General features: G+C 49.1%; 1 protein-coding gene across 1 annotated transcript; it reads left to right on the top strand.

Moving 5' to 3' along the window:
- The first annotated feature begins 11917 nt into the window (after positions 1 to 11917).
- LOC143925261 (taste receptor type 2 member 8-like) lies at positions 11918 to 12838 on the top strand. The gene has a single exon (XM_077449852.1). It carries the CDS (start codon positions 11918 to 11920, stop codon positions 12836 to 12838), a length of 921 nt encoding a protein of 306 aa, XP_077305978.1.
- Positions 12839 to 13092: the final 254 nt, after the last annotated feature.

A 13092-nucleotide genomic window follows, 5' to 3' on the forward strand; every position in this document is an offset into this window, starting at 1 on the left:
CCAGCAGCGAGGAGAGCCATGATTGGCCACAGGCAGGATGCCTGTGGCCAATCATAGCTCAGGCTGTGTAGTGCACGCCCCACACTATATAAGGCCGCCATTGAGGCGGCCTCGTATAGTATGTTGGCATCTGAAGCAGTGGGTGTTCTGTGTACCTTCAACACAGTACACACCGATCGTTTTTGGCTGATTTCCTATCTTGCTGTTGTGTAGTGGTTATTGTCTGTGCCCTGACCGCAGTATACACCACTATATTCACCTCACCTATATAGCTAGTGATCTATCTTTAATAATAGAGCTTGCAGTCAGTAGTGTTAGGAGATAGTGCGTGCTGTCTGCGTGCTCTGTACCCAGTACATACCGCTATATCCACCTACATAGCTGTTCTCTATTTGAGCCCAATTGCCATCTGCAGGAGTTATTGGAAGTTGTGTGTGCCTCCAGCACAGCACAGTATACATCTGTATATACCCCTTTATCTCTGCTGTTTTATAAAAAAGGCATCTGCAGGAGTTAGTGGGTGTTCCTCCAGCACAATATAAACTACCCAACTGCTGTTTTACCCAACTCCCTTCAGGCCATTACCATGTCTGGAAGGCCAGCAAGGAGAGGCAGACAGGCGCGAGCCGATAAAAGAGGGCAAGCAGGCTCTGTGTCTAGAGACAACAGTGCTGGTCGTGGACGCGGTGCATTGTCATCAGCACGTGGCCATGGGACATGCTTGTCCTTCTTTTCGGCAGCTGGACATGTTGAACCGCAACATGCCAACGACTTGGTAGAGTGGATGACCAAGCCCTCTTCATCCTCCTCATCCTCTCTCACCCAGTCTCAGGGTAGTAGCAAAGCAGCTGCCAACGCATCGTCTTCCCTCCTCTCAATGTCATCATCAGTGACTCCTTCCCTAGACCCACCACGTCCTCCTGAGGAGTCTCCTGAACTCTTTGAGCACAGTGTTGGGTACATGCTCCAGGAGGATGCCCAGTGTTTGGTGGGCTCTGATGATGACACTCAGCTAGAGGAAGGCAGTAGCGTGAGCGCAGAGAGAGAGGATGCTCAAGAAGGACAGCAATCTGGCAGTCATGTTCCACAAGCTGCAGCATACTGCCAGGTTTGCTACAGCGATGAAGAGGGAGGGGATGATGAGGGCACTGACTCCACGTGGGTGCCTGGAAGGAGGGAGGAGGAGGAGGAGGAGGAGGAGGCACATGTCCAATGAGGCAGGATGCCCTCCGGGGGCCAGCTTAGGGGCTGCACAACGACTGAATCACACCGCAGAGCTCCGCCTGTGCAGGGCGCTGCCTCTGCGCGTTATTCTAAAAGTTCTTTGGTGTGGGCCTTTTTGAGACGAGTGCATCAGATCGCACCGCTGCTATTTGCAACATATGTCTCAAGCGTATCTCACGTGGCCAAAACATCAGCCGCTTGGGCACCACATGCTTGACCAGACATATGTTGACCTGCCATGCAGCTCGTTGGCAAGCGTACCTCAAAGACCCACACCAAAGAACAAAGCGGACCTCTCCTTGCTCCTCATCAGCAGGCATCTCCAACCCCACTAGACCTTCAGTCCTCTCTGAAACCTGCTCTGAGAGGAATGAAGGTGTAGAATTAGGTGTGTCACAGCCAAGTGCTCCTGGGAACTCTGCTAGTGGTACACCCACGTCCGATTATAGCAGGCAAATGTCCCTGCCCCAGCTGCTGGACCGGCGGAAGAAGTTTACTCCCAGCCATCCACATGCCCAGCGGTTGAATGCTAGCTTGGCTAAATTGCTAGCACTTCAACTGCTGCCTTTTCAGTTGGTAGACTCGGCCCCCTTCCGTGAGTTTGTACAATGTGCGGTTCCTCAGTGGCAGGTCCCCAAACGCCACTTTTTCTCACGAAAGGCGATTCCGGCTCTCTACCGGCATGTGGAAGGCAATGTCCTTGCCTCGCTGGACAGGGCGGTCAGCGGTAAGGTGCATATTACCGCTGACTCATGGTCCAGCAGGCATGGACAGGGACGTTACCTGTCTTTCACGGCCCATTGGGTCACTCTTCTGGCTGCTGGGAAGGATGCAGGACAAGGTGCAGTAGTGTTGGAGGTTGTTCCGCCACCACGCCTCCAAAATGCTACTATTGGTTGTGACACACCTCTCTCCTCCACCCCCTCCTCTTCTTCTTCCTCCATGGCCTCTTCCAGTGCTCTGTCCTCAGAACCAGCGGTGCTCCGTAGGCGTTCCAGGGGCTACGCAAGTACGCAGGCAAAACGATGCCATGCCGTGCTTGCTCTGGTTTGTTTGGGGGACAGGAGCCACACTGGGGCGGATGTTTTGTCAGCTCTGCAGGGGCAGGCCAAGAGGTGGTTGACGCCACGCCAGCTTAAGCCAGGAATGGTGGTTTGCAACAATGGCACCAACCTCCTCTCCGCCCTCTGACAGGGACAACTGACCCATGTGTCCTGTGTAGCTCACGTCCTTAACCTGGTGGTGCAGCGGTTCTTAGACAGGTACTCGGGCTTACAGGATGTCCTGAAGCAGGCCATGAAAGTCTGTGTGCATTTCCGCTGATCATTTAATGCCTGTGCTCGGCTGGCTGAGCTCCAAAAGGAGTTGAACCTGCCCAAGAACCGCCTTATATGTGACATGCCCACCAGATGGAACTCAACATTGGCCATGCTGCAGCGGCTGCACACACAGCAGAGGGCCATCAATGAGTACCTGTGTGACTACGGCACCAGGACAGAGTCAGGGGAGCTTGGTTTTTTCTCACCACTCCAGTGGGGCATGATCAGGGATGCATGCATTGTCCTGTCACCGTTTGAGGAGGCCACAAGGATGGTGAGCAGTGACAGTGCATGCATCAGTGACACTGTACCTCTTGTCCACCTCTTGGAGCATACGCTGCGTGGAATAATGGACAGGGCACTTGAGGCAGAACAGAGGCAGGAAGAGGAGGACTTCCTTGCCTCTCAAGGCCCCCTTTATCCAGACAGTGTTCCTGCTGTGCCACCCATCACACAGGAAGAGGATGAGGAGGAGGAAGAGGAGGAGGAGGATGATTGTGTCAGCATGGAGGTGGAGGCTGGCACTCAGCATCAGCATCAGCAGCAGCAGCAGCAGTCTTATAGGGATGATTTACAGTCCCAAGAAACACGTGGACTTGTACGTGGCTGGGAGGAGGTAGCTGCCGATCATGTTGACCTTAGTGACCCAGAGGACTCCGGACCGAATGCCTCAGCTAACCTACACTGCATGGCCTCCCTGATCCTGCAAAGCCTGCGGAAGGATCCTCGTATTCTTCAGGTCAAGGAGAGGGACCATTACTGGCTGGCCACTCTCCTTGATCCACGGTACAAGGGTAAGGTTGCCGACCTTATCTTGCCATCGCAGAGGGAGCAGAGGATGAGACATCTCCGGGAGGCCTTGCAGAAAGGTCTGTGCAATGCGTTCCCAGAGACTGGGAGGTTACAAACTCCTGGTCCTGGACAACGTGTTGCTGAGACATCGGTCAGAAGGAGCGGTGGAGAAGGTGGCCGTCTGACTGATGCTTTCAGACAATTTTTTAGTCCGCAGCCCCAAGGTATGATTGGTTCCAGCACCCATCACCAGCGTCTGATTTACATGGTGCAGGAATACCTAGGGGCAAGGTCAGACTTGGACACCTTTCCCACCGAAAATCCTCTGGCTTACTGGGTCTTGAGGATGGATCACTGGCCAGAGCTTGCACAGTATGCAATTGAGCCACTGGCCTGTCCTGCATCCAGCGTTCTTTCGGAACACACCTTCAGTGCTGCTGGTGGCTTTGTTACCGATCACAGGGTGCGCCTGTCCACCGAATCAGTTGATCGACTGACCTTCATGAAGATGAATCAGTCTTGGATCACCCACAGCTACCAAGCACCTGAAGCTGATGTAACCGAATAATTTTTTTTGAAATACCACATCCCTTCAAGACTGCCTATGCTGATGCTGAGTGACTGTCCTGTTATATTGATTGTCTATCCTCTTCCTCCTCCGCTGATATGTTGGAAGAACATTTTTGGTTCTGGGTGATGCCAGCAGCCCAATTTGTCTGCCCCTGTTTAACAGGGGCGTTTAATTACAATTTTTGATGCAATGCTTTGCAGCAGGGCTAATTCCTGCAATAAAACTAGAGTATATGGCAGAGGTTGCAGTGTGGTGGCACCAGCACCAGTGCCTAAGGCCCAATTTTTCTGCCCCTGTTTAACAGGGGAGTTTAAGTACAATTTTTGATGCAATGCTTTGCAGCAGGGCTAATTCCTGCAATAAAACTAGAGTATATGGCAGAGGTTGCAGTGTGGTGGCACCAGCACCAGTGCCTAAGGCCCAATTTTTCTGCCCCTGTTTAACAGGGGCGTTTAAGTACAATTTTTGATGCAATGCTTTGCAGCAGGGCTAATTCCAGCAAAAAAACTAGAGTATATGGCAGAGGTTGCAGTGTGGTGGCACCAGCACCAGTGCCTAAGGCCCAATTTTTCTGCCCCTGTTTAACAGGGGAGTTTAAGTACAATTTTTGATGCAATGCTTTGCAGCAGGGCTAATTCCTGCAATAAAACTAGAGTATATGGCAGAGGTTGCAGTGTGGTGGCACCAGCACCAGTGCCTAAGGCCCAATTTTTCTGCCCCTGTTTAACAGGGGCGTTTAAGTACAATTTTTGATGCAATGCTTTGCAGCAGGGCTAATTCCTGCAATAAAACTAGAGTATATGGAAGAGGTTGCAGTGTGGTGGCACCAGCAGCAGTGCCTAAGGCCAAATTTTTCTGCCCCTGTTTAACAGGGACATGTAATTACAATTCTTGATATAATATTTCACAGGAGGGCCCCTTCCTGTGCCCACCCAGAGTAATGGTGAGGACTTATAGTGTTGTGGCACCAGCACCACAACCACCAAAGGTCAATTTTTCTACCACTGTTCAACAATGGCATGTAATTACAATTCTTGATATAATCGTTCACAGCAGGGCGCTCCAGCGCCCACCAAGAGCCACTTTGAGGGCTTACAATGTTGTGGCAAAACCAACACCTTGTTCCGCCATTTCTGCAGAGCATATAGGGCAGGCCCCTACTTTCAAACATCCAACTTACAAACATCTCCTACTTGCAAACGGAAGGAGACAACAGCAAGTGAGATGAAAAAAGACGGACGACAAAACAAATTATACAGGGGTGATAACCCTTCCCTATGTTTTCCAAAAAGCTTAAAAATAGTTTTTTTGACTGGAGCTACACTTTAAAAATGTACCCGTTGAAAATTACAAACAGATTCAACTTAACACAACAAACCTACACAGTCCCTGTCTTGTTTGCACCGCCTGTATACTGCTGTTCTGAGTATATAGGGCCTGGGGGCCACACGCATTTCCTTTTTTTAATATGGGTACGGGGTTCCCCTTAATATGCGTACAAGACCCAAAGGGGCTGGTAATGGGCAGGGAGGGCTACCCATGCCATTTTTCTGAATGATTTTCAACCATATTGCAGGAACCAGATATAACATTAAAACCGCAAGCAGTTTTAAATGGTGTTATTTCCGTTTAATGTCATTTTGTGCAGGGACTGTTCTAAACACGAGAAACACGTGGCACTTCACAGGCATCCTACAGACACCCCCCAGGCAGCATATTTAAAGGAATATTTCACTTTTTTTTTTCACTTTAATCGTCAGTAAAATCAGTGCTCCCGCCAAAACGGCCATTTTTAAAAACATTTTAGGCATTGACCCATGTCCCCTGGGGCAGGAGCCAGGTCCCCAAACCCTTTTTAGGACAGTATCTTGCATATTAGCCGTTAAAATTAGCACTTTCCATTTCGAACGTTCGAGTCCCATAGACTTCAATGGGGTTCTAACGTTCGTAACGAACGTGGGGTCCGTTCGAAAGTTCTGGTGCGAACCGAACCGGGGGGTGTTCGGCTCATCACTAATCACTAGCTACTCGGTTCACAAAGGTCCTTGTAAGGACTGGTATAGGTGTACAATATATAGGGTTGTGGTGCACTGCTGTGCTGCAGATTGCTGCCCTATTCTGCAGCAGTCCTTCAGTGTAGGGACTGAGGTACAGTCTACACATCACTAGCTAATCGGTCCACAAAGGTCCTTGTAAGGACTGGTATAGGTGTACTATTTGGTGTGCAGTATATAGGGGTGTAATACATTTATAAAAATACTTGCACATATAGAAAGCATAGTATAGTGCATTTCCACTGTGCAGCATTGTGACTGCTTCAGCGGTTCTGCAGCGATACTACAGAGAGCGACAAATGCAATAAAAAAAGTATTATAACTGGTGTGATAGACCAGTGGCCCCCAAAAATAACAGATTGAATCAGGGTGTTATATACCTTCTTCCACATACATACTGCACTTCTCTAGAGACTTTTGTCACAGGGTCATTTAAAAAATGACAGGCAGAGGAAGAGGCAGGCCCTTCCGCAGGGGTGGTTGGGGTAGGGCAGGAGCAACAGACTTGAGCCAAAGTGGCAAATTTCAGAAGGTGTGTGCGATTACGTCAAAGGACGCACCAGACTTGGTTGAGTGGCTCACTCAGCCTTACTCTTCTGCACCCTCCTCATCCTCTCGATCTGCACCCTCTTCTTCACTCTCTGCTATGTGCACCCTCAAAGACACTACCACCAACAACACCACCACCACCACATACCTTCCGCTTGAGTCACAGGAATTATTTTCCGATCCATATCAAGAGGACATTTCTGATGCCCAGCCACTCTTGGTATTGGATCAGGAAGAGGAGGTAGCAACAACTGCTACTCAGCAGTCTGACGCCAGTACCCAGATCAGCCCAAGGAGGAGGTTTGTCCCCGCTGTTGCTGCCTACTCCGAGATCTCTACTTATAGCGGTGGGGAAGGTGACGTCGATGATGACGTGTCTAGTGATGCCACGTGGGTGCCCACAAGAGAGGAAGAGGAGGGGAGTTCAGAGGGAGATATGGACCAGCAGATAGGGAGGAGAAGCAGGAAGAACTTAGATTGTACAGGAGGGACAAAGCAGAATGCGAATGTATCAGGAGCGAGTCATCGACCATGTACGGTCACATCTAGCGCTCCCAGGACGCCGGCACATGGCTCCGCAGTGTGGGCTTTTTTTTAATGTGTCCGCTAATGACAATAGCATTGCCATCTGCAATCTTTGCAGTCAACGCATAAGTCACAGTAAGCCCAACACTCACCTAGGGATGACCGCCTTAAGAAGGCACATGAGCAGCCATCACCGAGCCCAGTGGGAGCAACGGAACACACAAAGCCACACTCCAGGCTCTCACCGTCCAGCATCGTCTTTTACTTCTCCTTCTCCTCTCTCCTCACAATTGTCCTCCACTCCACCTTCCATAATGCCATCCTCACGTTTTTCTGCAAAAAGGCAGGCTTCCGTGGGCCAAATGTTCAAGCATAAAAAAAATGATGACCCCGGATAACCCTCTTGCACAACGGTTGACGGCTGGCTTGTCAGAACTCATAGCCCGCCAACTACTGCCATATAAACTGGTGGACTCGGAACACCACAATGGAAGGTCCCAGGAAGGAAGTATTTCTCACAGAACGGCATCCCAGAGCTATATGGCCATGTTCAGCGGCAAGTGAATGTATCTCTGGCACACAGTGTCGGTGCCAAGATACATCTGACCACAGACACGTGGTCTAGCAAACACGGGCAGGGAAGGTATATCACTTTTACTGCCCACTGGGTGAACCTTCTGACGGCCGTCAAGCATGTAACCCGTGGTTTTACCACCATGGATTTCATGCAGGCCTGGCTCTTCTTATCCTCCTCCTACTCCATCCTCCCTCTCCTCCTCAGCTGACTCCTCCTTTTCCTCTTCTAGCGTCTCTTCCGCTGCGCTGCCCAAGCTCCCCAGAACCTATTAGACATGCCAGGTGAGACGTTGCCATGCCGTGCTGCGTCTGTTGTGCCTGGAAGCCAAGAGCCACACTGGCCCGGCACTCCTTTCAGCTTTGCGTTCACAGGCAGATCAGTGGCTAACACCGCTCAATTTGACAGTTGGTAAAGTGGTGTGTGACAATGGTGCCAATCTGCTTAGCACATTGAAACAGGGCAAAATGACGCACGTGCCATGCATGGCACATGTCTTAAACTTGGTCGTGCAGCAATTCGTTGTCAAATACCCTGGGGTCCAGGAAGTCTTGCGGCAGACAAGGAAAATCTCGGCCCATTTCAGAAGATCTTACACAGTCATGGCTCGCCTTGCTGACATTCAGTGGCGACACAATCTGCCGGTCAGACGTCTTATTTGTGATTGCCCGATGCGATGAAACTCAACCTTCTACAGTATATGCTTGATAGGCTGCTCCAGCAGAAACGTGCAGTTAACATCTACCTGTACGAACTCTGCGGCAGAACAGGTTCTGGGGAGCTTGGTTTTTTTTCACCGCGCCAGTGGCTGCTCATGGGCGATGCATGCAGACTTCTGCAGCCATTTGATGAGATCACCAAACTGGTCAGTCGCAGCCATGGCGCCATCAGTGACATGGTACCTTATGCCTTCTTTATGGAGCGTGCATTGCGTCGTGTCATTGATCAAGCTGTGGAGGAGCAGGAGCGGGAAGATGAGGAAGTCGCAACACTGGATGAATTCCCGGGGGGGCTACTCTATCTGAGACAAGTGAACAACAGGAGTCTGAAGAGGAGTCAGAGAAGGATGGTGCCGGGGCGGATGAGGAGGAGCAAGAAGAGCATGCTTTAAACCTTTCTGGGATCCCTGTTGTTGTGCGTGGATGGGGAGAGGAGAACGAGAACGACATTATCCTGGATGATGAGCAGGAGCCAGGCCACCACACCGCTTCCAGTTTAGTGCAAATGGGGGCCTTCATGCTCCAATGTTTTAACAGGGACCCCCGTATAAAAAGCATAAAGGTCAAGGACCAGTACTGGGTGGCAACATACTTAGACCCCCGGTACAAACACAAAATGGCGGAAATGTTACCACCGTCACAGAGGGCTGTCAGAATGCAGCACTTCCAGGCCTTGCTTCGAGAAATGCTGCATTCTGCTTTTGCGTGCGCTGGCAGAGGAGGAATTTCCACTCCCAGAGAAAGAGTTGCGGGTACCAATCCAACAGCGCCTGCAAGAAGAGGCCGGTTTGAAGATGTGTTGGGGACTTCTGATATGAGGTCATTCTTTCAGCTGATCTATCGACAGGTGTCATCTGGATCCAGCATCAGGGAATGCCTAGACCAACAGGTGTCCGACTACATCGGGTTAACGGCCGATGTGGACGCTCTGAGGAGTGATGAACCCCTGGACTACTGGGTGGGCAGGCTTGACCTCTGGCCAGAGCTTGCCCAATTTGCAATGGAACTGTTGGCTTGCCCCTCATCCAGTGTCCTGTCGGAAAGGACGTTCAGCGCAGCAGGGGGATCGTGACCGATAAGCACACTCACCTAGCTCACGACAGTGTTAACTACCTCACATTTCTAAAAATGAATGAGGCATGGATCTCGGAGGAATTCAACACATGTGACCAGTAGACCATGTATATGTCTATAAACAATTTATTTAATCAAACACACAGACCTTTTTTCTACATTTGGCTCACTTCCTTGTACAAAAAAAGCACACCGTACTATATGCCCGCACCCTCCTGTTTGAAGAGGTTGATCGGTGTCATATTTTTGGGGCCCAGTTGCTGGTATCAGTGCTGCTGTCAGTGCTCTCTATCTCAGTGCTGGTGTCAGTGCTCTATATCACGGTGCTGGTGTCAGTGCTCTCTATCTCAGTGCTGGTCTCAGTACTCTCTATCACGGTGCTGGTGTCAGTGCCCTATATCACAGTGCTGGTGTCAGTTCACTCTATCACGGTGCTGGTGTCAGTGTTCTATATCACTGTGCTGGTGTCAGTGCACTCTATCACGGTGCTGGTGTCAGTGCTCTATATCACAGTGCAGGTTTCAGTGCTCTCTATCACGGTGCTGGTTTCAGTGCACTCTATCACGGTGCTGGTGTCAGTGCACTCTATCACGGTGCTGGTGTCAGTTCTCTATATCCTGGTGCTGGTGTCAGTGTTCTATATCACAGTGCTGGTGTCAGTGCTCTATATCACAGTACTGGTGTCAGTGCTCTATATCACGATGCTGGTGTCAGTGCTCTATATCACGGTGCTGGTGTCAGTGTTCTATATCACAGTGCTGGTGTCAGTGCTCTATATCACGGTGTTGGTGTCAGTGCACTCTATCTCAGTGCTGGTCTCAGTGCTCTCTATCACGGTGCTGGTGTCAGTGCTCTATATCACGGTGCTGGTGTCAGTGCACTCTATCATGGTGCTGGTGTCAGTGCTCTATATCATGGTGCTGATGTCAGTGTTCTATATCACAGTGCTGGTGTGAGTGCTCTATATCACTGTGCTGGTGTCAGTGCACTCTATCACGGTGCTGGTGTCAGTGCTCTATATCTCGGTGCTGGTGTCAGTGCTCTATATCTCAGTGCTGGTGTCAGTGCACTCTAGCATGGTGCTGGTGTCAGTGTTCTATATCACGTTGCTGGTGTCAGTGCTCTATATCTCGGTGCTGGTGTCAGTGCACTCTATCATGGTGCTGGTGTCAGTGTTCTATATCACAATGCTGGTGTCAGTGCTCTATATCATGGTGCTGGTGTCAGTGCACTCTATCACGGTGCTGGTGTCAGTGCAATCTATCATGGTGCTGGTGTCAGTGTTCTATATCACGGTGCTGGTGTCAGTGCTCTATATCACGGTGCTGGTGTCAGTGTTCTATATCACGGTGCTGGTGTCAGTGCACTCTATCATGGTGCTGGTGTCAGTGTTCTATATCACGGTGCTGGTGTCAGTGCTCTATATCACGGTGATGGTGTCAGTGCTCTATATCACGGTGCTAGTGTCAGTACTCTCTATCACGGTGCTGGTGTCAGTGCTCTCTGTCACGGTGCTGGTGATCATCTCCTGCACCCTCTTCATAGCCTGGCCTGACCTTTCCTCTCCTCCATGGCCTTCATGCGCTCCTGAGTCCTGAATTGGCAAAATTTCACATATAAAAAAAGAATGCTTGTAGTTGTCGATCCCAGATTCACTTCATACATGTGTTATGTCAGTGTCCATGTGATGGGACTATGTGTGCACAGCTAGTAATTATTTTGTGGCTGGAAATATGACCTGTAGGTTTTTAAAGTTCGCCTGCCATTGAAGTCAATGGGGCTCACAGCGAACTTTGAGGTTCGCGAACATTCGACCGCGTTCGCGGAACGTCCCATCGGAAGTTCGTCCATCTCTACCCCTGAGTCGGAGCAGGAACGGGGGCTGCTCAGGAACAGCATCACTCCACAAAGCGATCCATGATGGTTCCCCTGGGTAGGCGGGAGGTAGTGGAGGGGCTGGCCTGGATGCAGGTTACAGAAGAGCACTGGCGGGAGCTGAAGTCTCCTAGCTCCTCTCGATTGCAATGTCAGAAATGGAAGCCGACCCTTTTTGTTTTTACTAGTCACCCCGAGAACTGGATCTTGGGGTTTTCTTAAATTTGCTGGAAAAAGGACTCATAAAATACAATTATAATATTAAAAAAAATATAAATAATTTTTTAAGACAATCTAGCCAATATAAAGCCGTGTTTGTCCGTTATTGATATATCGTATTTATGGTCATAATAGTCATAGTATTGACAAGTGTACATCATGATCAATAAGGGACAAGCAGCTGCCACACCTGAAGTGGTTAATAATTTCAGTATAATGGAAATGAGTCAGCGGTTGTGTTACACGGGTTGTTCCGTGCTTTACATATCGGCATTGCAATGAAATCCATCACACTTATGCAAAGTCAACAAGACAGATCTGTAAAGACTTTTTCCATAATTCCCACATTGAATACATCATTCTGTCTGCCATCACTGGACGCGTCCCGTCATCTCTGTCCGGAGATCACACCAAACCTCAACATGTTGTCCCCGGAAATATCTATTTTAGTTTCTTCAGTCTTGGGACTCGGCTTGGCAATCCCTTCTAACGCTTGTATTGTGATGGGTAATCTGGACATCATCAGAAAGAAAGGGAAGTTGAGTCCCACCGATGTGATCTTTCTGGCTAAAGGAATTGTGAATCTTCTCCTCCAGTGTGTGCTAAGTCTACAGGGAATTCTCTATGTCTTGTCTCCAGAAACCTTATATATTATACAAGTATTTGTGTTTGTGAACACATTCATTAACTTGTTGACATATTACAGCTTCTGGTTGACCTTCTGGCTCTCGGCTCATTACTGTACCACCATCACCAATCTCAGCTATGGGTTCTTCATCTGGTTAAAGAGAATTGTGTCCAATTTCCTGAGTCACCTTCTATTTTTAACAGCTCTTGGTACAATCATTGTGAGTGTCCCAGCCATCTGGGATGTACAAGCAGAAAGTCCTACACATTCTTCTGAGAACAGTACAGAAGACTCTGTTACCAGGTACCATTCCAGTCTTACCTATTTTGTGCCTACAAACACCGTAGGCGTCATTCTTCCATTCTACCTTAGTCTTCTGTGCCTGGTCCTCACTTCCTCCTTTCTGCTCAGACACGTCTGGAGGGTGAAGAATAACGACTCTGGATCAACACGTCCAAATCTTCAGGCTCATGTCACTGCACTGAGGACAATCTTCTTCTTACATCTCATGTCCACATTTTTCTGCATTTCTCGAATACTTATGTTTTTTAGAAATCCCACCAAGTTCATTGAATTAATGCTTACAGTCAATTTGAGCTTACGATTATTATCTCCATCGGTGGAGGCTGCCGTCATCTTCCAGGCCAGCAACAAGCTGAGAAGAACCATTCTGAGTAGATTCTGGACCAGAATCTGGAGGAACACAGATGCATAAAATGTAGAGGATAGTTACCTTGAATATCTCAATATTCACTACAAAACTGTTATAGAAATTAGTATGATAGCGATCTTATAAAAATGTAAGATGGAGTGTAGAAAGATTATATCTCCTGTCAAGTTTTCATTTCTGTCTGTGTTCCCCTCTTGAGACATTCCCCCTCTCCTGGAGATAATTATCACTGGGGCTGAAAGTTATGAGAAAACAATGCATAACCTTATGAGAAAAGCCAACACACAACCCTTACAGAA

This window comes from Lithobates pipiens, unplaced genomic scaffold (genome assembly GCF_037356315.1).
Source record: "Lithobates pipiens isolate NorthernLeopardFrog02 unplaced genomic scaffold, aLitPip1_a1.2 Scaffold_22, whole genome shotgun sequence".
NCBI classification, from domain to species: Eukaryota; Metazoa; Chordata; class Amphibia; order Anura; family Ranidae; genus Lithobates; species Lithobates pipiens.

Bases quoted from the DNA above. Each gene is read 5' to 3' on its own strand.
- LOC143925261 (XM_077449852.1), top strand. From the start codon at position 11,918: ATGTTGTCCCCGGAAATATCTATTTTAGTTTCTTCAGTCTTGGGACTC.